The 27,073-nt window shown below is 49.2% G+C and overlaps 1 protein-coding gene across 5 annotated transcripts in view; it reads left to right on the top strand.

Annotated features, from left to right (window-relative positions):
• The window catches only part of EPN2 (epsin 2), a 63,851-nt gene that overhangs the window by 23,374 nt on the left and 13,404 nt on the right, over window positions 1–27,073 (top strand). For 4 of the 5 annotated variants that reach the window (XM_075318338.1, XM_075318337.1, XM_075318339.1 and 1 more), the window contains exons 2-6: window positions 10,546–11,337; window positions 13,191–13,211; window positions 21,426–21,538; window positions 21,623–21,715; window positions 25,475–25,646. In XM_075318338.1, the coding sequence (XP_075174453.1) occupies window positions 10,740–11,337; window positions 13,191–13,211; window positions 21,426–21,538; window positions 21,623–21,715; window positions 25,475–25,646 (997 nt within the window). In that variant the 5' untranslated portion in view covers window positions 10,546–10,739. The remainder of the gene's footprint in view (window positions 1–10,545; window positions 11,338–13,190; window positions 13,212–21,425; window positions 21,539–21,622; window positions 21,716–25,474; window positions 25,647–27,073) is intronic. The other variant, XM_075318340.1, reaches the window with a different exon arrangement.

Below are 27,073 nucleotides of genomic sequence, written 5' to 3'. Positions count from 1 at the left end.
TGGGAGTGGTGTGGATACGTTGGTAACCATGCTCGCATGGTTACAAGCCCATCAAGGTCCTGCTGCGCCGGAAGGTCCACACGCACACACACAAACATACACACACATCAGATCACACTCACACTCACTCTCATACACACCTCACATCGCATCCACATACTCACGACATCCTGGGATATCGCTTGCTTCTCGGCGGCGAAAATGTGCTGTTGTGATCTTCCAGGACCTGACGGAGGATCACATGGCCAGAAGCATGTGATATCCCCGGATGTTGTGAGTATGAGCGCGTAAGTGCGATATCGTCAGTGTCTGTGTGTGTGAGTGTATGCGATCGGGTGTGTGTGAGTGGATGCGATCGGGTGTGTGTGAGTGGATGCGATCGGGTGTGTGTGAGTGGATGCGATCGGGTGTGTGTGTGAGTGGATGCGATCGGGTGTGTGTGTGAGTGTATGCGATCGGGTGTGTGTGAGTGGATGCGATCGGGTGTGTGTGAGTGGATGCGATCGGGTGTGTGTGTGAGTGTATGCGATCGGGTGTGTGTGAGTGGATGCGATCGGGTGTGTGTGAGTGGATGCGATCGGGTGTGTGTGTGAGTGGATGCGATCGGGTGTGTGTGTGAGTGGATGCGATCGGGTGTGTGTGTGAGTGGATGCGATCGGGTGTGTGTGTGAGTGGATGCGATCGGGTGTGTGTGTGAGTGGATGCGATCGGGTGTGTGTGTGAGTGGATGCGATCGGGTGTGTGTGTGAGTGCATGCGATCGGGTGTGTGAGTGTCGGCAGAGGAGCAGGGCGTGCTGGAGGAGGCTGGGAGCAGAGAGGCTGATCATGGGGAAGAGGGAAATGCTGATGCTGAAGGAGGCTGGGATGGGAAAGCTGGGAAGAAGGAGGCTGGGAGGAGAGAGGCTGATCCTAGGGAAGGCTGGGGACAGGAGGCTGATGCTGAGGGAGGCTGGAAGGAGAGAGGCTGATGCTGAGGGAGGCTGGGACTAGGGAGGCTGATGCTTAGGGAAGCTGATGCTGGAGGAGGCTGGAAGAACAGAGGCTGATGCTGGTGGAGGCTGATGCTTAGGGAGGCTGATGCTGGGGGAGACTGGGACAGGAAGGCTGATGCTGAGGGAGGCTGGGAGAGGGAGGCTGGGAGGAAGGAGGCTGGGAGGAGAGAGGCTGATCCTTGGGAAGGCTGGGAAAGGGAGGCTGATGCTGAGGGAGGCTGGAAGAAGAGAGCCTGATGCTAAGGACAGAGACGCTGATGCTGGGAGGAGAGAGGCTGATGCTGCGGGCAGAGAGGCTGATGATGCGGGTACAGAGGCTGATGCTGGCGCAGCATGGCGGATGGAGCACGTTTGGTAATGCGCAGCATGGCGGATGGAGCACGTTTGGGAGTGCGCAGCATAGCGGATGGAGTACGTTTGGGAGTGCGCAGCATGGCGGATGGAGCACGTTTGGGAGTGCGCAGCATGGCGGATGGAGCACGTTTGGGAGTGCGCAGCATGGCGGATGCAGCACGATGGCGAGTGCGGAGTATGGCGGATGGAGCATGTTTGGGAGTGCGCAGCATGGCGGATGGACCACGTTTGGGAGTGCGCAGCATGGCGGATGGAGCACGTTTGAGAGTGCGCAGCATGGGAGATGGAGCACGATGGGGGGTGCGCAGCATAGGGGATGGAGCACAATAGGGAGTGCACTGCATGGGGGATGGAGCACGATGAGGAGTGCCCAGCATGGCGGATGAAGCACGTTTAGGAGTGCACAGCATGGCGGATGGAGCACGTTTGGGAGTGCGCGGCATGGCGGATGGAGCACGTTTGGGAGTGCGCAGCATAGATGATGGAGCACGATGGGGGGTGCGCAGCATAGGGGATAGAGCACGATGGGGAGTGCGCTGCATGGGGCATGGAGCACGATGCGGAGTGTGGAGTATGGCGGATGGAGCACGTTTGGGAGTGCGCAGCATGGTGGATGGAGCACATTTGGGAGTGCGCAGCATGGCGGATGGAGCACGTTTAGGAGTGCGCAGCATGGGAGATGGAGCACGATGGGGAGTGCGCAGCGTGGCGGATGGAGCACGATGAGGAGTGCGCAGCATGGGGAATGGAGCACGATGGGGAGTGCGCAGCATGGCGGATGGAGCACGTTTGGGAGTGCGCAGCATGGCGGATGGAGCACGTTTGGGAGTGCGCAGGATGGGAGATGTAGCACGATGGGGGGTGCGCAGCATAGGGGATGGAGCACGATGGAGAGTGCACACCTCCCCCCAACACACACACACGCGCGCGCGCACACTGCACAACACACCACACACACACACTGGAAACCACAAACAACTGCCCTACACAGACACCCACACACAGACAACGCTGCACACACAAATATACGCACATACCGCACATATATATAACAAAAATCATACATGAACTACACAATACGTAAATTCTAGAATACCCGATGCGTAGAATCGGGCCACCTTCTAGTAGTAGTTATATTCTTGTACATAGGGGCAGTATTATAGTAGTTATATTCTTGTACATAGGGGGCAGTATTATAGTAGTTATATTCTTGTACATAGGGGGCAGTATTATAGTAGTTATATTCTTGTACATAGGGGCGGTATTTCAGTAGTTATATTCTATAGAGTTTTTATGAATTTGTACTTCTCTTTCTCCATTCTTGATGGAGAGCTGAGCATAGCCGATCACAATGGAAGAGTCGCAGTGGTTCATTTTAGCAATTTGTGGTGGTCTCAGCACCCGGACCCTCTTTGATGTAAGCTGCGGCCATGACACAATGACGTTACACTTCAGGCTGTAGTATGGAGGCCACGAGAGTGTATTTAGTGTCCTCTGCTGGTTTTACTAAATCTGTAATATCCTGAGTTTTCGGCCAGGCTGCTGTAGACATTATCCCTACGTCAGAATAAATTCCATGTGTCTGGACGCGGCCCAAGAAAATGTGTGGTGCTCTGCTGACGAGCCTCGGGACCCTGCTACGACTCGCTCCAAACAGGAAGCAGAACTAAGAGATTGTCCTTATAAAGACACCCGAGCAATGGCCGCGGCCGGGACGTGGCCCCGAAATAACGGGATGTGGATTAGAACTCGCTTTAATGTAACTGATACAATGAAAACTTCATAACGAGCGTCAAATATACTTTACGTTTCCATTTATCACCCTCTGTTTGCTGTCAGTGAATTGCAACATTTTTTTTCTGACTTTCTGAAGTCCGTAATCCTGAATTGTTCCAGCCTATCAGAGCAAAAAAAAAACCCTGCACCCGCTTTGACGTTGGAAGGGACAGATTTTCAGTTTCTGGATGCAGATAATACTGTTTTCATTCACTGACAGCAAGCGATGGAAATGGTGAAGATTTGAAACACAAATATTCTAATTAATCGGTTGTGTAAAAAAGGTGCAAGATGAATGATGAATTGGGTGTAAAGTTCCGTATTTTTCATTTTATAAGACTGGATTATAAGACGCACCCGAAATTTAGAGATAAAAAAGGGTAAAAAAAGGGGGTCTGTTTTGTACTCTGTCTTACCAGAGGGGGCAGCAGTGGTGGTGGAGCAGGTTCACAGGAGGCAGGGGCGGTGCTGGAATAGGGCGATGCTGTAGGCGCTGTGTTGGGGTCTGTGCTGGCAGCGGTGGGGTCTGTGCTGGCAGCGGTGGGGTCTGTGCTGGCAGCGGTGGGGCTATGCTGGCAGTGGTGGGGTCTGTGGTGGCAGCGGTAGGTCTGTGCTGGCAGCGGTGGGGTCTGTGCTGGCAGCGGTGGGGTCTGTGCTGGCAGCGGTGGGGTCTGTGCTGGCAGCGGTGGGGTCTGTGCATGTGCTGGCAGCGGTGGGGTCTGTGCTGGCAGCGGTGGGGTCTGTGCTGGCAGCGGTGGGGTCTGTGCTGGCAGTGGTGGGGCTATGCTGGCAGTGGTGGGGCTGTGCTGGCAGCTATGTGGGCTGTGCTGGCAGCGGTGGGGTCTGTGGTGGCAGCGGTGGGGTCTGTGCTGGCAGCGGTGGGGTCTGTGCTGGCAGCGGTGGGGTCTGTGCATGTGCTGGCAGCGGTGGGGTCTGTGCTGGCAGCGGTGCGGTCTGTGCTGGCAGTGGTGGGGCTATGCTGGCAGTGGTGGGGTCTGTGCTGGCAGCGGTGGGGTCTGTGCTGGCAGCGGTGGGGTCTGTGCTGGCAGCGGTGGGGGCTGTGCTGGGAGCAGTGGGGTCTGTGCTGGCAGTGGTGGAGTCTGTGCTGGGAGCGGTGGGGTCTGTGCTGGCAGCGGTGGGGTCTGTGCTGGCAGCGGTGGGGGCTGTGCTGGCAGTGGTGGGGCTATGCTGGCAGTGGTGGGGCTGTGCTGGCAGCTATGTGGGCTGTGCTGGCTGTGTGGAGCAGGATGGTGCAGCGAGTATCCCAAATGCTCTGTCGGCAGTGCGGGCTTCAAAGAAATGGCCTTGGAGTCGGCGTGTGGAGATTGAGCTATCAGCTCAATGGCAAGCCGAGGTCTCATTTGCACATGCGCCACCTCCAGGCACCATTTTCCTTAAGTCCGCTGCTAAGGAGATTAATGGGCCAGAGGCGGTGTGTGCGCAGATGAGATCTTCAGCTGAGAGCTCCACGCCAACTCCGGGAGCTATTATTTGAAGCCAGAGCATCTGGGACACCCACCGCACCGCTCTGGTCCAAACAGCCACAGCAGCCCGCACAGCCAGCTACCCAGACAGCTGCCCGCACAGCAACCCAGCCCAGCACACAGCCAGCTAACCCCCCACACAGCCAGCCAGCCCCCCGCACAGCCAGCCAGCCCCCCCCGCACAGCCAGCCAGACCCCCCGTACAGCCAGCCAGACCCCCCGTACAGCCAGCCAGACCCCCCGTACAGCTAGACAGCCCCCCGCACAGCCAGACAGCCCCCCGCACAGCCAGACAGCCCCCCGCACAGCCAGACAGCCCGCCACACAGCCAGACAGCCGACCGCACAGACAGACAGCCCCACCGCACAGCCAGACAGCCCAGTACACAGCGAGCCAGCCCAGCACACACCCAGCCCCCCGCACAGACAGCCAGCCGTACAGTCAGCCAGATCCCCAAAGCCAGCCAGCCCCACCGCACAGCCAGACAGCCCCCCGCACAGCCAGACAGCCCCCCGCACAGCCAGACAGCCCCCCGCACAGCCAGACAGCCTGCCACACAGCCAGACACCCGACCGCACAGACAGACAGCCCCACCGCACAGCCAGACAGCCCAGTACACAGCGAGCCAGCCCAGCACACAGCCAGCCCCCCGCACAGACAGCCAGCCAGCCGTACAGGCAGCCAGACCCCCAAAGCCAGCCAGCCCCACCGCACAGCCAGACAGCCCCCCGCACAGCCAGACAGCCCCCCGCACAGTCAGACAGCCCCCCGCACAGCCAGACAGCCCCCCGCATAGACAACCTCCACCGCAGCCAGCGCAGCTCCCATTCTCCACCTCCTGGTAAGCTACATTCGAATTATAAGACGCGCCCCTCAATTTCCTCAGAACCTTTTGTGAGGAAATATGCGTCTTATAATCAGAAAAAAAAAAAAAATAATCAGAAAAATATGGTATATAAGAAAAATTGCAGAACTTTTTGTTATAGGATTAAACTTTACATAAAACTCGGGAAACCCTATAGGGCTTATTCACCGGTCGCATGGCGGTTTTTGCAGTAATTGTTTCGGGAAAAAAAAAACAAGGACAATTTTTTTTTTTTAATTATTTATTTTTACCAAAAATGCTATGTGTGAAATCACAAGATGAGGGAGATGAAGTGTTTGCTTCACTTAATTATATTCACCATACCCCACCACAGTATAGTCATGGGGAGGTGTGCGGTATATACCGTATATATATATATATATATATATATATATATATATATTTATATATATATATATTTATTTATTTTTTTTTTTTTTTGCAATTACGGCAAGTTTCTATTTAAAAAGGCTGCTAAAAATATGTCCACACATACCAAAAATAGTCCGATATTGCTCTGCAGGCATGTTACAACCTGTTTTCAATAACTTAGGTCATATTACATATGGGTGGGTTGGGTGTGAGTAATGTGCACTATATGGCCATATGTATGTGTGTGGCTCAGTGTATGCTTCTATTGACACTTGCTCATGTCAGCCTTCCTTTATACATATGGTTACAGCAAAGCTATATGGTTCGGAGATAGGGGACATAAAGACATTGACCATTTAGACCCTTAGTTCTGATTATTTGTGCGGGACTCCATCACTTCTAGTTATTCCCGTTCTCCAATCTTCCAATCTTAACCATTTATTTGCTTTTTACACAACAGAAATCTAGATAAAATGGGGAAAATGTTTCAAAACAATCTAATAAGACTTTATTGCCCATAGCAACCAATCTGTGATTGGTTGCTATGGACTGCAGACTGTCTAACGCTAACAGTGTCTTATTGTCCATAGCAACCAATCACAGTGCAGCTTTCACTTTTCTGCAGCAGTTTAAGAAATGAAAGCTGCTCTGTGATTGGTTGCTATGGACCACAAACTGTCTAATACTAACGGCGTCTTATTGTCCATAGCAACCAATCACAGCACAGCTTTCATTTTTCTGCAGCAGTTTAAGAAATGAAAGCTGCTCTGTGCTTGGTTGCTATGGACCACAAACTGTCTAACGCTAACAGTGTCTTATTTTCCATAGCAACCAATCACAGCGCAGCTTTCATTTTGACACAGCAGCTTAATAAAAGAAAGCTGCTCTGTGATTGGATATTATGGACAGCAAACTGTCTAACAATAACACTCTTTATTGTCCATAGCAACCAATCACAGAGCAGCTTTCTTTTCTTAAGCTGCTGTTTAAAAATGAAAACTGCGCTGTGATTGGTTGCTATGGACAATGGGAAACTGTTCGCATTAGAGAGTTTGCAGTCCATAGCAACCAATCACAGAGTAAGCTGCTGTGAAAAAATTAAAGCTGTGCTCTGATTGGTTGCTATAGACAATAAGACACTGTTACCATTAGATAGTTTGTGGTCCATAGCAGCCAATCACAGAGCAGCTTTAATTTCTTAATCTGCTCTGGAAAATAGAAAGCTGCTCTGTGATTGGTTGCTGTGGACCACAAACTGTGTAAAGCTGTTTTTATTGTCCATATTATTGTCCATAACAACCAATCACAGCGCAGCTTTCAATTTTCCAGAGCAGCTTAAGAAATTAAAGCTGCTCTATGATTGGTTGCTACGGATAATAAGACACTGTTAGCGTTAGTTTGTGGTCCATAGCAACCAAACAGTGTCTTATTATCCGTAGCAACCAATCACAGCGCAGCTTTCAATAACCTGCAACATCTTTAGAAATGAAAGCTGATCTGTGATTGGTTGCTATGGACTGGAAACTAATAGTAACAGTGTGTTATTGTCTATAGAAACCAATCACAGCATAGCTTTCATTTTTGCACAACAGCTTAAGAAAGCTGCTAAGTGATTGGTTGCTGTGAATCATAAACTGTCTAACGCTATCAGTGGCCTTATTGTCCATAGCAACCAATCACAGTGCAGCTTTCAATTTTTTGTAGCAGCTGTTGAAATGAAAGCTGCTCTGTGATTGGGTGCTAGGGGTAATAATTACCGTTTTAGCATGAGACGGTTTTGATAAATCTGGCCCAGTCTCCATTAGAGTCGGAGGTCTTCCGCGCCTTCACAGACAGGCAAGGCCACTTCTTTAGTGCAGAATAGCCCATGAATGTCTCCATTTACAGAGGCCCATGAAGCGTCCTCTGTGTCCACGATGAAACACTGGAGGTTGTATTCAGCATGTCCTCGATCCTTCACAATGCTCGCTTGTTTCCCTTCCTGTCTGGATTACATGGGAACGCAATAGAATAAACAATACCGTAACTTTAGGCCGGACACGTGTAGACCGCCACCTGTTGCCACTGCCAGTGGTGAATGTTGAGAGTCATAGTTTAACGTTGATCCATAGGGTGTATTTGCCTTTGTGTTAACATGGCCACGGCTCCAACGGGGGCTGTGATCCTCATCAAGTCAACCCCTATGGGAGCCATATTGATTGTTGGGTGCTCCGGTTTAGAAAAAAAACCTACATCCTTTGAGGGTATTATGAGTTAGTGTAGGGGGTCTTCTGACAGTTACAAGGGGCGTCTCGCTCTGGAGGGAGGTCCTGTCCTCCATTGCATTGACCGTTCATTGATTTCAATGGACACTGTGTAATACTTCATTTCACCTGTGGGGGTGCTGTGGGGAAACGGAACACTTCCAGCACCTATCCTCAGAGATCACAAATGATCGCCAGGGCTGATCGCTTATGATCTTCCTATAATTAAGGGATTGTCCAAAGTGAAGAAACCCCTTTCAACGTCACCCATCGAGACATTCCCGACACCTTCTTCTTGCCAGTCTGTGATTTTGGGACGACTCTTCATAGTGTTGTTCGGGTGTTTGGTGTCTGTTGTGATATAGATTATGCTGTTACTTGCTAAATTCTCCATTTTTGTCAGGAGTCACCCTTTTATCTATTTTCTATAGCACAAAGCTTCTTCCTGTGCATTGTCTGTGAGCCCCATGGAAGATCCTGTGACTTTACAATATATAAGTTCTGTGATTTCCGGTCCCCGTGAACAATGACCATTGATATAAACATACCGGGGGGCTGACATAAAGATATCTGACATTGCGTAAAGGGTTAAACCCTTCACGACATGGAGTATAATAATACCTTCTGTGTTGGGTGAGGTGCATGGAGCAGCCTCAGGAGCTAAGGGCAGCGAATAGAGCTAGCTCCTATTGCTGCTAATTAGTGATGAGCAAGCACTACCATGCTCAGGTGCTTGTAACTAGTGATGAGCGGGCACTACCATGCTCAGGTGCTTGTAACTAGTGATGAGCGGGCACTACCATGCTCGGGTGCTTGATCCTCATAACTAGTAGTGAGCGGGCACTACCGTGCTCGGGTGTTTGGTACTCATAACTAGTGATGAGCGGACACTACCATGCTCGGGTGCTCAGTACTGGTAACTAGTGATGAGCGGGCACTACCATGCTCGGGTGCTTGATCCTCATAACTAGTGGTGAGTGGGCACTACCATGCTCGGGTGCTCTGTACTGGTAACTAGTGGTGAGCGTTCACTACCATGCTCGGGTGCTCAGTACTGGTAACTAGTGATGAGCGGGCACTACCATGCTCGGGTGCTTGATCCTCATAACTAGTGATGAGTGGGCACTACCATGCTCGGGTGCTCTGTACTCGTAACTAGTGATGAACAGGCACTACCATGCTCGGGTGCTCAGTACTCGTAACTAGTGATGAGTGGGCACTACCATGCTCGGGTGCTCAGTACTTGTAACTAGTGATGAGCGGGCACTACCATACTCATGTGCTCAGTACTCGTAACCAGTGATGAGCGGGCACTACCATGCTCGGGTGCTCTGTACTCGTAACTAGTGATGAGCGGGCACTACCATGCTCGGCTGCTCGGGACTCGTAACAAAGTTAGACGCTTAGACGGGCACAACAACCAACCTTGGTACTGACCATTTCCGGCAGCGTGCTGATGCCGCCAGGACTGAGAACAGCTGATCGGTGAGGGGGCAGGGTGTCAGGCCCCGGCCGATCAGACATTGATGACTTATCCTAAAGATAGGCCATCAATGTAAAAGTAGTAGACAAACCCTTTAAATGTTAATTTTTATGGTCTGGGGGGCAATGCTCACAGGTAATAATACAGAACAGACAACGGACACGCCCTCGGAGAATCCTGTGAGCCACACCCCTTTGGCAAAGATTGTAAAAACTAGTACTAAAAAAGCCCAAATCTCTGTAAGTTTATTGTGGCATTAAAAAAAAACAAAACAAAACTACAAAATACTTAGGGGAGAAGAGTAAATACAGGACACTTCTGATCCAGTGACCGGTTTTAGGAATTGAGATAACTGGCTGCTTTTGGGATGAGATGGGTGAAAACAAGGACTGGTTTGTGGACTGACAGCACAATTATGTGGGGACTGTTAATTAGTGGTGGTTTGGGCTCATTATTCGCACTTCCATGCTTTAAGCAAAGAAATGAGGCCCATTGATCAACAAAAACAACTTTATTGAATCTGGGGGGGACTGACAATGAACAGACTACAGGTAATGATCGGCTAATGGACGGTATGTGCTGCTTGAGACATGTCGGTAGATGTTATCGGAGGAGTCTCTGAGCTGAAGGAATGAAGAGTCCGCAGGGAAATTTCTTTCATATTTTTTTCAAAGCTAAATTCCCCCGGTTTCCTGTTACCAGAGAGCAGTGCATTATGGGTGGTCAGTTTAGCGCTCAGGTCACATGACCGACATGGGAAAATGGCGGGAAATAATTCTGACCACTGATTATCTCCGCCGCTCCGTGCCTATACAGCTGAGCCGTCCGACATTTATCCAACATGTCCTCTTTTCTCCGCCGTCCGGCCATTCAGAATAGGTTTTACAAACTGGACATCCCCTTTAAGAATTTTTTCAAAAATGTTTGCTGTTTTTTATTTTACAAAATTGACCGTTATTTCCTTTTTTTATACAGGTTTTGGGATCGCGTGATGTACGTCGGCTGAGGAGATGATTTTAACCAAAATTGGAGCCCATTTCTGGTCATGTGTGGAAACGATAGTGACTCCTTCTCCTTGAGAGGATTTCCTTACTTGGTTTTTAACCTTCGGACCCGGGGAATCTCAGACTTTTTGTGATTTTATGTTTTTTTTTTAAAGAAACACAAAAATGACGACCTCATCCATACGGAGACAGATGAAGAACATTGTGAATAATTATTCAGAGGCGGAGATTAAAGTTAGGGAAGCCACCTCCAACGATCCTTGGGGTCCTTCCAGCTCCCTCATGACGGAGATTGCCGACCTGACCTACAACGTGGTGGCTTTTTCAGAAATCATGAGCATGATCTGGAAGAGGCTGAATGACCACGGAAAGAACTGGAGACATGTTTACAAAGCCCTGACCCTTCTGGACTATCTCATCAAGACCGGTTCCGAGAGAGTGTCCCACCAGTGCAAGGAGAACATATTTGCCATCCAGACGCTCAAAGACTTCCAATACATCGACCGGGACGGGAAAGACCAAGGCATTAACGTGAGGGAAAAGTCAAAACAGTTGGTGAGCCTCTTGAAAGACGACGAGAGGTTGAAGGGCGAAAGGGCCCAGGCACTTAAGACCAAAGAGCGAATGGCTCAGGTGGCCACGGGAGTCGGGAGCAACAATCAGATCAGTTTTGGTCGTGGCTCCAGCCAGCCCAACCTGTCCACCAGCTATTCTGAACAAGACTATGGGAAATCTGGTGGCTCTCCGGCATCGTACCATGGATGTGAGTATCTATACATTGCTTTATGTGCCTTTTATTGAACACTTTTGGATCCTAAGATTATGAACTTGGGCTATCTTATTATAAACTACCCCTGCTTTACTCTTCTCCACATCTTTATCCCTGACCTGTTCCTTGGATCACTCTAACCCACCAGGATACCAGAAGATCCTGTGGGTGGGCCTAGACTTTTTGACTTCATAAAAGCCTCCAAAGATCCTGCAGAAGACAACCCCATTTGTTACTAGGGTCTTTTACTTATGGGTTAACCTATTAGTGCTCAGTGATGCTACATCCTGGTGGGCCAGAGACCACTGAGTCTCCAAAATAGTTCTCTTTCAGCAAGAGTTAATGACTAAAATAAAGACTAAATTCCCAGAATGCAAATCACTATAGGTGATCCAGCAGGGAATGCTGGGAAATAGGAGCTTATATAAATGGATGCCTTATGCATTGCCACCAACAGTCCTGAAATTGCCAGGGATGTTTCCATTTTTCAGATGAAATCTCAGCAATTTTGAGGCAGGCCCAAGCCAAAGTGAATTTTATGTTATCTCTGGTGTTGAGTGGGCACTACCATGCTCGGGTGCAGCACACGTCGTTCCGTGTGACACCACGGGAACGATGAACATCGCTTACCTGCGTCCCGCGGCACCCGCCGGCTCTATGTGGAAGGAAGGAGGTGGGCGGGATGTTTACATCCCGCTCATCTCCGCCCCTCCGCTTCTATTGGCTGGCGGCCGTGTGACGTCGCTCTGATGCCGAACGTCCCTCCCACTCCAAGAAGTGGATGTTCGCCGCCGTCAGCGACGTCGCACGGAAGGTAAGTATGTGTGACGGGGGGGTTACCGACTTTGTGTGCCACAAGCAATCAATTGCCCATGACGCACAAATGACGGGGGCGGGTATGATCGATCGTGAAATTGCACGATCGGTCATCCCGTGTAAAGTACCCTTTAGAGTCATTTGGCTTTCAGCAATTTAATTTTTATTTCTTAATTGTTTTGGCTCGTTCTCTCCATTCACCTTCAGAGCTGTTTTAAAAATTCTGCCGTTTGGAAACAGACAGCAGATAATCCTGCCTCGTGTTCGGTCATGTGACTTAAGTTCTTCGCCTTTTATTGCAGCAGTCATTTGATTTCCCACAATGCACTCCTTTCCCGGTAACTGGCAATGAGCAGAATTCTGAATTCAGCTCCAGAGGTAAACGGAGAGAACGTCGTGTAAGTTGAAGTGGAGCCTCCTTTGATACAATTGTGAATCGGTTTGATCAGCGTGGCGTGTGTACGTGTAATGCGCCATTCCTATACATACGGTGTCAAAATACACAAATCCCGCTCTCCACCCTCCGGCTTTATCATCCCCGGATAATCCAATTTAGGCCTCTTTTGAGATGAAGAATGGCGTTCTGCCGGCCGACTTTCAAAGTCGAAATTAATTATCCCTCAAAGAGTCGGCACTACAAGGGATTTCCCTTTTTTTTTTTTTTTTAGCCTCAGGCAGAAGGAATTTGCTGCGATTTGCACTCAGTCTTATGATAATAAATGTCGGGTGTTATGTAGATTTTGCACCCAGCTTTCCTATAGATCTGAATGGTATGTAACACTGCAGAATTAAGTACGTGTGGTCCTCAGGAGCGGGAGGCATATCGGGCGTGAAACAATACGGCCATTATTATCGTTCACTGTAGGGACGTGTTCACACATAGCTGGAGAGTTCCTATATAATGCTCTAGTTTCCCGCAATATCGGTCATGTGACCCCGACGCCGCCACGTGGTGACATCAGCACTCCCCGTATATAGTATACAGGAGGGATGATCTGTGTGTTTCTGTTCTCTCGCCCCCCGCCATCCAGTCATGTGTGATGTCCTATCAGGTGAGTGTGTTGCACTAATGCATGCTCGCTTGTGTACGGCTGGTGGGCCGCGGCAGTTGCGGAGTTGCATGGTACATCCCATCCCACCCCCCCAACGCTCCCTCAATACACAGACCCGCTCCGTATAAGAAGCCTGCCGGTGCCAGCTCCATAGACAGCTGACTGTACCAAGACTGGCTCCTATTGTGGCCGCTCCACGTGACCCCCCCCCTATATACGAACCTCAAGACCCCAACATCCAGATAATGTAAAATCCCTTTCACCCGGCAATCCTGGTAGTCCAACCCAACTGCCTGATAATCCTCTTATGCTATGGTGCAGTCACATAAGGTTGAGCAAAATAGATTCACAAGGCCCGATCCGGTGGCCATGTCTGTAGTCCGGGGCCACCAGACTAGACTAAACTTCCTGCGGCATCGCCAGCACCTGTGTTGATGAGTAGGCCAAAGAAGTGTTGGCGATGACTCCGGTAGTAGGTGGTTTGCAGGGCTCTGGTCCGGTGGCACGGACTACCAACATGGCCGCCAGTGACTACCGACCAAGACCTTGTGATTCTTTTTACACTAGTCTTGATGTATACATCAACATAAGGTCCTGGTCCGGTGGCCCTGTCGGTAGTCTGTGGCCACCAGACCAGAGCCGTGCACATCACCTACTTACCTGCGGCATCCCCTACATCTCTGCTGATGAGTAGGCAAAAGAAGTGTTGGGGATGACTCCGATAGTAGGTGCTTTGCAGGGCTCTGGTTTGGTGGCCACTGGCTACCAACATGGCCAAAGGAATAGGGCTTTGTGTTGATATGTCAAGACTAGTGAAAAAAGAATCGCAAGACCCTGGTCAGTAGTCACCGGCGGCCATGTTGGTATTCCGTGGCCACCAGGCCATAGCCCTGCAAACTACCTGCGGTATCACCCACATCTCTGCTGATGAGTAGGTGGAAGAAGTGTTGACTTCGGTAGTAGGTGGTTTGCATGGCTCTGGCCTGGTGGCCACGGACTACCAACATGGCTGCCGGTGACTACCGATCAGGGTCTTGAGATATACATCAACACAAAGCCCTGGTCCGGTGGCCATGTTGGTAGTCAGTGGCCACCAGGCCAGAGCCCTGCAAACTACCTGCGGCATTACCCACATCTCTGCTGAAGAGTAGGTGGAAGAAGTGTTGACTCCGGTAGTAGATGGTTTGCAGGGCTCTGGCCTGGTGATCAAGGACTACCAACATGGCCGCTGGTGACTACCGACCAGGGACTTGACATATACATAAACACAAAGCCCTGGTCTGGTGGCCATGTTGGTAGTCAGTGGCCACAAGGCCAGAACCCTGCAAACCAGATACTACTGGAGTCCTCCCTAACACTTCTTCTGCCTACTCATCAGAAGAGATGCGGGGGATGCCGCATCTAGTAGGTGGTTTGCAGGGCTCTAGTTTGGTGGCCACGGACTACCGACAAGCCAACGGATCAGGGCCTTGTGTTAATGTATATGTCAAGACTAATGTAAAAAGAATTATAAGGCCTTGGTCGGTAGTCATCGGTGGCCATGTTGGTAGTCCGTGGCCACCAGGCCAAAGCCCTGCAAACCAGATACTACTGGCGTCCTCCCCAACACTTCTTCTGCCTACTCATTAGAAGAGGTGCGGGGGATGCCACAGCTAGTAGGTGGTTTGCAGGGCTCTAATTTGGTGGCCACAGACTACCGACAAGCCAACGTATCAGGGCCTTGTGTTAATGTACTGTATATGTCAAGACTGATGTAAAAAGAATAATAAAGCCTTGGTCGGTAGTCATCGGTGGCCATGTTGGTAGTCCGTGGCCACCAGGCCAAAGCCCTGCAAACCTCCTACTAGCTGCTGCATCCCCCGCACCTCTTCTGATCAGTAGGCAGAAGAAGTCTTGGGGATGACTGTGGTAGTAGGTGTTTGGCAGGGCTCTGGTCTGGTGGCCATGGACTGCCAACATGGCCGCCGGTGATTACCAACCAGGGCCTCGTGATTCTTTTTACACGTCTTGACATATACATGAGACCTTTCCCAATTATCCAGTATCGCAATCCGCAGGTAAGGCCGTATTCACATGTATGGGGGAAAAAAAAAAGGTCAGCAACCCTAAAATCCACCGTCTTGGTTGAACCTCCCCCAAAAAGTAATGCCGGATTAAAGGGATTTAATTTTACATCTTGAATTGTATGAGCGTTCTTCATCCTTCCGGAGTGTTTGATAATTCGGCACCGTCCGGTCCTGTCGGTGACCGAGAAAAGGAATTGTGCATGGAAAGTAATTCCAAAAACATCCGCCCCTTCCATCAAGGTCCCGGTACATAAGATGCCTCGTGTTGGTGCTGCCTGGAAGGGATTCGCGGTCTAGAGCTTTGCATGGCAGTGCCCTTTACATATAGTAATCCTTGTTTTATGGTAATAGTATGAGACATGTAATAGCAGAGTAACAGAGCGTGAAAGGGACTCCCGGTATTACCGCCTCTCCCATACTGGACTGGCCGACATTTTCATGAGTGAGCACTACTATGCTCGGCGCTCAAGAGCAGGTCGGGCCCTTGGACTGGCGCGACTCGAGTACCGAAAGCTTTCTGAAAAATATTCGAATTTCCCATTGACTTCCATTATACTTAGTACTTGAGTCGATGCCGTTCGAGTGTCCGACCTGCTCATTCCAAGTACTGAGTACTCACCTGAGCATTGTAGTGCCCACTCATCACTAGTTGGCGCCAATGCTGAGGGGCCTTTCTGCCAAAATATCAATTTGCAACAGTAACTGTATGCAATGTGCGCCCTGCATGCTCAATATCCATACAGTGCAGGTGTCAACTGTGTTACACAGCTGGCACAAGCTTAGCTTCTATGATGCTGTGATAGGAGCTAATGTGTTTTCCCATAAATAGCACATAGTCTTTAATTGTTTTTGGCCCCGAAAAATGCGCTAGGGCTTATTTTGGGGGAAACACGGGTTGGGGGTAAGTTTACCCCCCAAAAAGACAGACACCCCCTTCCTTCCCCAGGAGAAACATACTTATCAGACCCCTGCAGGTTCTTGTCTTCTACATGGTGGTCCTCCCATGCTTCTAACCGGCTGGCACTCACACACACACACACACACACACATCCAGTGATATTGCACTGCTTCCAGCAGACAGGGGAATCTGGGACACTGGGAACATGAGGACCTGCTGTGGAGGGCATCGAGGACCTGCGGTGGAACACATTGATGTGTTCTTCCTTAAGTTCTCAATATGTGCCACCGCAGGTCCTCTAGTTCCACAGCGTCTCAGGCCACTGGAGCAGTACGGTATCATTGGATGTGTGTGGTGTATGTGTGCGTTCCACCGCAGGTCCTGGATGCGTTCCACCGCAGGTCCTGGATGCGTTCCACCGCAGGTCCTGGATGCGTTCCACCGCAGGTCCTGGATGCGTTCCACCGCAGGTCCTGGATGCGTTCCACCGCAGGTCCTCTCATTCCACAGCGTCTCAGGCCACTGGAGCAGTACGGTATCACCGGATGTGTGTGTGCGTTCCACCGCAGGTCCTTGATGCGTTCCACCGCAGGTCCTGGATGCGTTCCACCGCAGGTCCTTGCGTTCCACAATATCACGGTCTGGTGAGTATGATTGCGTTGTCTTTCTTTTTTCTTTTAGAGGTGTCTGCTTTCTTTAATGAAGTGTCCTGCAGTGTCTTTAACTTTTTTAGAGGCACGGACACTTCATTAATGAATTGCAACTAGGGCTTATTTTCGGGGTAGGGCTTATATTTAAGCCTTACTCCGAATAGGCCGAACATTCCTGCTAGGGCAGATGTAGCTTGTGACAGAGGCATTTAAGAGGTTGGAAATGTGGACGTATCCCCCTTCCGACACCTATTGTCCCACCCACAAAATGATTGTGAGGTGCCAATGGCTCTTATCACGGCATCCAGTCTCTTACTAATGTCCCCTCCTGTATCTGCGGACCTCATAGGCGAGACCTAATTTTACAATATCCTGCAATTGAAGCGCATTGTACGAGTGATCAAGTGATTTCAGGTCCCAGTCCCCAATAATAATTGTAAAAAAAAAATGAAAAAAATATTTAAAAAAAAGTAAAATAAAATTCACATCGTCCCCTTTTTCCCAGAACACAAAAAATCTTAAAAAATACAAATAAAAAAAATTGCATGTTTAATATGGGAACCGTCCAAACTTATACAATCTACACAAATGACAAAACGACATATATAAAAATGTGAAATGTCAGAATCGCAATTTTATGCTAATTTCACCTCTCCCAAAAATGTAGTAAAAAGATGTCAGACCCCAAAGTGCGATTACATCACTTTTTTTGTTTTATTTTATACATACATATATATATATATATATATATATATATATATATATATATATATATATATATACGGTATATATAATTTATATTTATTATATTTTTAATTATATTGTTTATATATATATATATATATATATATATATTTTTTTTTTTATTGGATTCTTTTTGTCTTATTTTATTTAGCTATACATTCTATGTGATCAGATTATCGATCGCTCTGTTATATGATGGCGGATTATTTATCATTATATTTTAAATGATGGTATGATGTATTAGCAGATTTTTGTCGTCATATTATGTGAAGCAATCTTCCTTATATCCCCGACCCCATATTGAATGGACTGTGTGGCAGGTGCCCCATATGCCGTCTCCCCTCGGGCCGCAGGTGTCCCCATATGCCGTCTCCCCTCGGGCCGCAGGTGTCCCCATATGCCATCTCCCCTCGGGCCGCAGGTGTCCCCATATGCTGTCTCCCCTCGGGCTGCAGGTGTCCCCATATGCCGTCTCCCCTCGGGCTGCAGGTGTCCCCATATGCCGTCTCCCCTCGGGCCGCAGGTGTCCCCATATGCCGTCTCCCCTCGGGCCGCAGGTGTCCCCATATGCCGTCTCCCCTCGGGCCGCAGGTGTCCCCATATGCCGTCTCCCCTCGGGCCGCAGGTGCCCCATATGCCGTCTCCCCTCGGGCCGCAGGTGTCCCCATATGCCGTCTCCCCTCGGGCCGCAGGTGTCCCCATATGCCGTCTCCCCTCGGGCCGCAGGTGTCCCCATATGCCGTCTCCCCTCGGGCCGCAGGTGTCCCCATATGCCGTCTCCCCTCGGGCTGCCCGGTGGCGCAGAGAATAGACAGATGGCGTGCGGGGAATCCTGCTTTAGTCATACGCTGAGGGGCGAGCGGCTTGTGGTGCCCATCCATAGGGGGAGAGGGAATCCCAGATACAGGAACTGTCAAAACAAGGAATTTTTTTCTGGGAAAGCTGGGTGACACAATATGACGCCATTATGGCTCCCACGGAGGCTGCCACCCAGTAATTCCTACGGTCACATTTTCCTAGGGAATCCACGGCGGGGGGTTTAAGGCCCATTTTGACCTCATTTTTGGCCCCCGATGTAATTTGGCATCAGGCGGGCACAGTCCGTACTCTCGGGCCGCTCTGTCCCGGCTCTCCATGTCCTTGTCGCAGGAATTTCGGGAATGAGGCCTTGTGACCCGGGACATCCCATAACCCGGCCCTTGCTTCCTGCCTGGAGGCTCTTAGTATTAGGAGATCTATGATAAATATCCCGCAGGGGGGCTACGTGCTGGTATATTTTGGGGATCTGTCTGGTTATACGCTCCCATCATGATGTCATGTGTCTGTCCGCTGTTGCACAATACAGCTTGTTTTGTACGTCCATGACTGAATATTCCCACGGTTTTGTGACACAGCAAGGGACGATGGGGGGCCGGGAAGGGTTAATACTTAATCCGAGATTTCCTTCCAAAATGCCTCCTCTTATGTTAGACATTTTTCCATTGCAGCTACTGAGATTAGGACCCATCTTTCCCAAATCTCAGAAGGGCAAAGATATTAGGACCCAGCTTTCCCAAATCCCAGAAGGGCAAATAGATTAGGAGACAGCTTTCCCAAATCCCAGAAGGGTAAAGAGATTACAACCCAGCTTTCCCAAATCCCAGAAGGGTAAAGAGATTACAACCCAGCTTTCCCAAATCCCAGAAGGGCAAAGAGATTAAGAGACAGCTTTCCCAAATCCCAGAAGGGTAAAGAGATTACAACCCAGCTTTCCCAAATCCCAGAAGGGCAAAGAGATTAGGAGACAGCTTTCCCAAATCCCAGAAGGGTAAAGAGATTACAACCCAGCTTTCCCAAATCCGAGAAGGGCAAAGAGATTAGGACCCAACTTTCCCAAATCCCAGAAGGACAAAGAGATTAGGAGACAGCTTTCCCAAATCCCAGAAGGGCAAAGAGATTAGGAGACAGCTTTCCCAAGTCCCAGAAGGGCAAAGAGATTTAGGACCCAGCTTTCCCAAATCTCAGGAGGGCAAATATATTAGGACCCAACTTTCCCAAATCCCAGAAGGGCAAAGAGATTAGGAGACAGCTTTCCCAAATCCCAGAAAGGTAAAGAGATTAGGAGCCAGTTTATCTGTATTCCAGAAGGGCAAAGAAATTAGGACTCAGTTTTCTCTAATCCCAGAAGGGCAAAGAGATTAGGACCCAGCTTTCCCAAATCTCAGAAGGGCAAAGAAATTATTAGACCGCTTTCCCAAATCCCAGAAGGGCAAAGAGATTAGGCCACAGCTTTCCCAAATCCCATAAGGGCAAAGAGATTAGGACCCAGCTTTCCCAAATCCTAGAAGGGCAAAGAGATTAGGACTCAGCTTTCCCAAATCCCAGAAGGACAAAGAGTTTAGGACTCAGCTTTCCCAAATCTCAGAAGGTTAAAAAGATTAGGAGCCAGCTTTCCTGTATTCCAGAAGGGCATAGAAATTAAAACTCCGATTTCCCAAATCCCAGCAGGCCAAAGAGATTAGGACCAAGCTTTCCCAAATCCCAAAAGAGTAAAGAGATTAGGACCCAGCTTTCCCAAATCCCAAAAGAGTAAAGAGATTAGGAGCCAGCTTTCCCGAATCCCAAAAGAGTAAAGAGATTAGGACCCAGCTTTCCCAAATCCCAAAAGAGTAAAGAGATTAGGACCCAGCTTTCCCAAATCCCAAAAGAGTAAAGAGATTAGGACCCAGCTTTCCCAAATCCCAAAAGAGTAAAGAGATTAGGACCCAGCTTTCCCAAATCCCAAAAGAGTAAAGAGATTAGGACCCAGCTTTCCCAAATCCCAAAAGAGTAAAGAGATTAGGACCCAGCTTTCCCAAATCCCAAAAGAGTAAAGAGATTAGGAGCCAGCTTTCCAGAATCCCAGAAGGGCAAAGAGATTAGAACCCAGCTTTCTTAAATCCCAGAAGGGCAAAAGGGCAAATCTACCCAGAAATATTACATTTACATCACTTGGTTGTAATGCACCAAACCCGTACTGAACTTTGCAGTCAGGATATTGACTTCGAGGGGTTTTCCAGCTGCAAATAAAATTTTGCCAAAGGGCTCAGAGAAGTAAAAAAAAAATAAAAGAAGCGTTATTCAGCGATGTCCCACTGCTGCCATTCAAATGTTTACTAAGGTTCTGCTTGTCTCTACTTAACAAGCAGGAAATGCCTGTCAGCCAATCACTGGCTACAGCTGACACCGGCCCCAGCTACTGATTGGCTGAGTAGCATTTCCTGCCTGGAACTTCCTGTCTGCTGAAGCCGGGAAAGAAAGTGAGTAAATGCAGAATAAAAATGTAAAAAAAAAAAGAGCATAACGTTACACCTTAACCCTTCGCCACCATAGTGTCCTGCAAGAGATGATGCCTTGTCTGTTAATCACTGGTAGCGTTTGCATGTACGTCATGTGACCACTGAGGCCAGTGATTGGTCGAGGAAATGGTGGACTAGACATCATTACTTCATTAAGATGGGTGACTCCAGGGTGATGTAATGCTTATTTCGTCACTATTCCTTACTTTCTGGCAACTCTTGAAAAATTCTTGAAAATCCCCTTTAAATTTTAAAATTTCAAATCCATAAAATATCAAAAAACCTTACCATTTTTTTTTCCTTTTACCGATTTTTGTACTAATTTTTGAGTAATTTCATCTTGTTTCGTCACATCCAGAGCTGCGTTCACAATTCTGCCGGTTGCCCTTAGAAACAGATATCCGTTTAGCCCCACCCCCTGTCATGTGACTCAGCAGCTGAGCTCCCATAATGCACTGCTGGCTGGTAACAGGAAGCCAGCCACATTCGGTAAAAGGAAAGTGACAAATGAGTAGTTTTTTGTTTTTGTTAATTTTCAGCTACCTCCCCCCGAGTGTCTTCAGAGCTAGAACAGGCGCGACCCCAAACCAGCGGCGAGGAGGAGCTGCAGTTACAGCTGGCGCTCGCCATGAGCAGAGAGGTGGCCGAACAGGTGAGCACTACAAGTCCCAGCATGCCCTGCATCAAGAAGCAGTTTAGACTCGTGTCATCTAATGGCATTGTGTATTTTACAAAGGAGGAGCGCATCCGGCGAGGAGACGACTTACGGCTTCAGATGGCCTTGGAGGAAAGCAGGAAAGACACGATCAAAGGCCCGAAAAAGAAAGGGGTAAGATTCGGGACCCCAGACTCCTCCTGTGTCATAAAAAGGGAGATCGTGCATTTACTCAGTCGGGGATTTAGGGCTTCTATTACCATCTAGCACAATAGGGTCCGTAGCGGGTTTATATATTATTATTATTTATTATTATAGCGCCATTAATTCCATGGCGGTTTACAAGTGAAAGAGGGTATACGTAAAAACTAGTACAACAATCATTAACAATACAAAACAGACTGGTACAGGAGGAGAGAGGACCCTGCCCACGAAGGCTCACAGTCTACAGGAGGAGAGAGGACCCTACCCACGAGGGCTCACAGTCTACAGGAGGAGAGAGGACCCTGCCCACGAGGGCTCACAGTCTACAGGAGGAGAGAGGACCCTGCCCACGAGGGCTCACAGTCTACAGGAGGAGAGAGGACTCTGCCCACGAGGGCTCACAGTCTACAGGAGGAGAGAGGACCCTGCCCACGAGGGCTCACAGTCTACAGGAGGAGACAGGATCCTACCCCTGAGGGCTCACAGTTTAGAGGAGGAGAGAGGACCCTTCCCATGAGGGCTCACAGTCTACAGGAGGAGAGAGGACCCTGCCCGCGAGGGCTCAAAGTCTACAGGGGATGGGTGAGGATACAGGAAGAGAGAGGACCCTGCCCGCGAGGGCTCACAGTCTACAGGGGATGGGTGAGGATACAGGAGGAGAAAGGACCCTGCCCGCGAGGGCTCACAGTCTACAGGGGATGGGTGAGGATACAGGAGGAGAGAGGACCCTGCCCACGAGGGCTCGCAGTCTACAGGAGGAGAGAGGACCCTGCCCACGAGGGCTCACAGTTTAGAGGAGGAGAGAGGACCCTACCCTCGAGGGCTCACAGTCTACAGGGGATGGGTGAGGATACAGGAGGAGAAAGGACCCTGCCCGCGAGGGCTCACAGTCTACAGGGGATGGGTGAGGATACAGGAGGAGAGAGGATCCTGCCCACGAGGTCTTACAGTCTACAGGGGATGGGTGAGGATACAGGAGGAGAGAGGACCCTGCCCGCGAGGGCTCACAGTCTACAGGGAATGGGTGATGGTACAATAGGTGAGGACAGAGCTGGTTGCGCAGTGGTGTACTGGACTGAGGGTTACGGCAGGTTGTAGGCTTGTTGGAAGAGATGGGTCTTCAGGTTCCTCTTGAAGCTTTTCATGGTAGGTGAGAGTCTGATATGCTGAGGTAGAGCGTTCCAGAGTATGGGGGAGGCACGGGAGAAATCTTGTATGCGATTGTGGGATGAGGAGATAAGAGAGGAGCAGAGAAGGAGATCTTGTGAGGATCTGAGGTTGCGTGCGGGTAGGTACAGGGAGACTAGGTCACAGATATAAGGAGGAGACGGGTTGTGGATGGCTTTGTAGGTCATGGTTAATGTTTTGAACTGGAGTCGTTGGGTGATGGGAAGCCAGTGAAGGGATTGGCAGAGTGGCGAGGCTGGGGAATAGCGAGGGGAGAGGTGGATTAATCGGGCCGCAGAGTTTAGGATAGATCGGAGGGGTGCAAGAGTGTTGGAAGGGAGGCCAGAGAGCAGGAGGTTGCAGTAGTCGAGGCGGGAGATGATGAGGGCATGCACTAATGTTTTTGCTGATTCTTGGTTAAGGAAAGCACGGATCCGGGAGATATTTTTGAGTTGTAGTCTGCATGAGGTGAAGAGGGCTTGGATGTGTGGCTTGAAGGATAGAGCAGAGTCGAGGGTCACTCCAAGGCAGCGAGCTTGTGAGACTGGGGTGAGTGAGCAGCCATCAAGTTTGATGGAAAGGCTTGTTGGAGGAGATGAGTGAGGAGGAGGAAAGACGATGAACTCTGTTTTGTCCATGTTAAGCTTTAGGAATCGCGCAGAGAAGAAGGATGAAATAGCAGAGACATTGTGGGATTCTGGTTATTAGAGAGGTGATGTCAGGTCCAGAGAGGTAGATCTGTGCGTCATCGGCATAGAGATGATACTGGAAGCCGTGGGACTCTATGAGCTGTCCCAAGCCGAAGGTGTAGATGGAGAACAGCAGGGGTCCAAGAACTGAGCCTTGGGGGACACCGACAGACGGGGCAAGATGAGGAGCTGGTGTGAGAGTGGGAGACGCTGGAAGGTCGGTCTGTTATATATGAGAAGATCCAAGATACGGCTGTGATGCCCAGAGATGAGAGAATCTGTAGCAGGAGGGATTGGTCTACTGTGTCGAAGGCAGAGGACAGGTCCAGAAGGAGGAGGACAGAGAAGTGTAGAGGGCAGAGGACAGGTCCAGGAGGAGGAGGACAGAGCAGTGTAGAGGGCAGAGGACAGGTCCAGGAGGAGGAGGACAGAGAAGTGTAGAGGGCAGAGGACAGGTCCAGGAGGAGGAGGACAGAGAAGTGTAGAGGGCAGAGGACAAGTCCAGGAGGAGGAGGACAGAGTAATGTAGAGGGCAGAGGACAGGTCCAGGAGGAGGAGGACAGAGAAGTGTAGAGGGCAGAGGACAAGTCCAGGAGGAGGAGGACAGAGTAATGTAGAGGGCAGAGGACAGGTCCAGGAGGAGGAGGACAGAGAAGTGTAGAGGGCAGAGGACAGGTCCAGGAGGAGGAGGACAGAGTAATGTAGAGGGCAGAGGACAGGTCCAGGAGGAGGAAGACAGAGTAATGTAGAGGGCAGAGGACAGGTCCAGGAGGAGGAGGACAGAGTAATGTAGAGGGCAGAGGACAGGTCCAGGAGGAGGAAGACAGAGTAATGTAGAGGGCAGAGGACAGGTCCAGGAGGAGGAGGACAGAGTAATGTAGAGGGCAGAGGACAGGTCCAGGAGGAGGAAGACAGAGTAATGTAGAGGGCAGAGGACAGGTCCAGAAGGAGGCGAACAGAGTAGTGTAGAGGGCAGAGGACAGGTCCAGAAGGAGGAGGACAGAGAAGTGTAGAGGGCAGAGGACAGGTCCAGAAGGAGGCGGACAGAGTAGTGTAGAGGGCAGAGGACAGGTCCAGGAGGAGGAGGACAGAGTAATGTAGAGGGCAGAGGACAGGTCCAGGAGGAGGAGGACAGAGAAGTGTAGAGGGCAGAGGACAGGTCCAGGAGGAGGAGGACAGAGAAGTGTAGAGGGCAGAGGACAGGTCCAGGAGGAGGAGGACAGAGCAGTGTAGAGGGCAGAGGACAGGTCCAGGAGGAGGAGGACAGAGTAATGTAGAGGGCAGAGGACAGGTCCAGGAGGAGGAGGACAGAGCAGTGTAGAGGGCAGAGGACAGGTCCAGGAGGAGGAGGACAGAGAAGTGTAGAGGGCAGAGGACAGGTCCAGGAGGAGGAGGACAGAGCAGTGTAGAGGGCAGAGGACAGGTCCAGGAGGAGGAGGACAGAGTAATGTAGAGGGCAGAGGAAAGGTCCAGGAGGAGGAGGACAGAGTAATGTAGAAGGCAGAGGACAGGTCCAGTAGGAGAAGGATAGAGTAGTGTAGAGGGCAGAGGACAGGTCCAGGAGGAGGACAGAGCAGTGTCGCTTGGCTTTTGCAGTTAGTAGGTCGTTGGTGACTTTAGTTAGGGCAGTTTCAGTGGAATGATGTGGTCGGAAGCCAGATTGTAGCCGGTCAAAGAGGGAGGAGAGGTATGAGGACAATTCAAGATGGACATGCTGTTCCAGTAGTTTTGAGGCGTAGGGGAGAAGGGATATGGGGCGGTAGCTAGACACAGAGGATGGGTCAAGAGAGATTGTCACTCCCCTTCTCTAATACTGTACAAAGTTGCTTGTGTTTTTGTTGTTTTTAATTAATAATTTGCTCTAAATTGACAGCAAACACATACTACATTGTTGGACCTCATGGACGCTTTACCATCAGGGGCCCCGGCCCCACAAAAGTCAGAACCTTGGGCAGCAGTGTCAGCAACCACAGCAAGTAAACCGCAAGACCCCTGGGGAAAATCAGCTGCCCCCTCTGCCGCCATAGATCCCTGGCAGTCTTTTGGTACGTCTACCGTTGTTATTAATGCCTTTTATTGCACTACTAACTATAATACTGCCCCCTATGTACAATAATATAACTACTATAATACTGCCCCCTATGTACAAGAATATAACTACTATAATACTGCCCCCTATGTACAAGAATATAACTACTATAATACTGCCCCCTATGTACAATAATATAACTACTATAATACTGCCCCCTATGTACAAGAATATAACTACTATAATACTGCCCCCTATGTACAATAATATAACTACTATAATACTGCCCCTATGTACAAGAATATAACTACTATAATACTGCCCCTATATACAAGATTATAACTACTATAATACTGCCCCCATGTACAAGAATATAACTACTATAATACTGCCCCCTATGTACAATAATATAACTACTATAATACTGCCCCCTATGTACAAGAATATAACTACTATAATACTGCCCCCTATGTACAATAATATAACTACTATAATACTGCCCCCTATGTACAAGAATATAACTACTATAATACTGCCCCTATGTACAAGAATATAACTACTATAATACTGCCCCTATGTACAAATATAACTACTATAATACTGCCCCTATATACAAGAATATAACTATTATAATACTGCCCCTATGTACAAGAATATAACTACTATAATACTGCCCCTATGAACAAGAATATAACTACTATAATACTGCCCCTATGTACAAGAATATAACTACTATAATACTGCTCCTATGTACAAGAATATAACTACTATAATACTGCCCCCTATGTACAAGAATATAACTACTATAATACTGCCCCTATGTACAAGAATATAACTACTATAATACTGCCCCTATGTACAAATATAACTACTATAATACTGCCCCTATATACAAGAATATAACTATTATAATACTGCCCCTATGTACAAGAATATAACTACTATAATACTGCCCCTATGAACAAGAATATAACTACTATAATACTGCCCCTATGTACAAGAATATAACTACTATAATACTGCCCCCTATGTACAAGAATATATCTACTATAATACTGCCCCCTATGTACAAGAATATAACTACTATAATACTGCTCCTATGTACAAGAATATGACTCCTATAATACTGCCTATATGTACAAGAATATAACTACTATAATACTGCCCCTATGTACAAGCATATATCTACTATAATACTGCCCCTATGTACAAGCATATATCTACTATAATACTGCCCCTATGCAGAAGAATATAACTGCTATAATACTGGTACTTTATCTGTTATTTCCTGCAGAATATGGCAGGTTCGGTGTACTCGTTTGTCTGTTGTCCCTGTACTGGTTACATGCGATGTTTCGGCCACCTGCCCCTCCGTTCCTTCCTCGTACACAGGAGCGCAGTGTTGGGGTCGGCCTGACATGACATCATTCATTTGGAGAGTTT

The sequence above is a fragment of the Anomaloglossus baeobatrachus genome, chromosome 7 (genome assembly GCF_048569485.1).
Source record: "Anomaloglossus baeobatrachus isolate aAnoBae1 chromosome 7, aAnoBae1.hap1, whole genome shotgun sequence".
Lineage (NCBI taxonomy): Eukaryota > Metazoa > Chordata > Amphibia > Anura > Aromobatidae > Anomaloglossus > Anomaloglossus baeobatrachus.
Note: the sequence above shows the minus strand (reverse complement) of the source record. Positions and strands in the feature narration are given on the sequence as shown.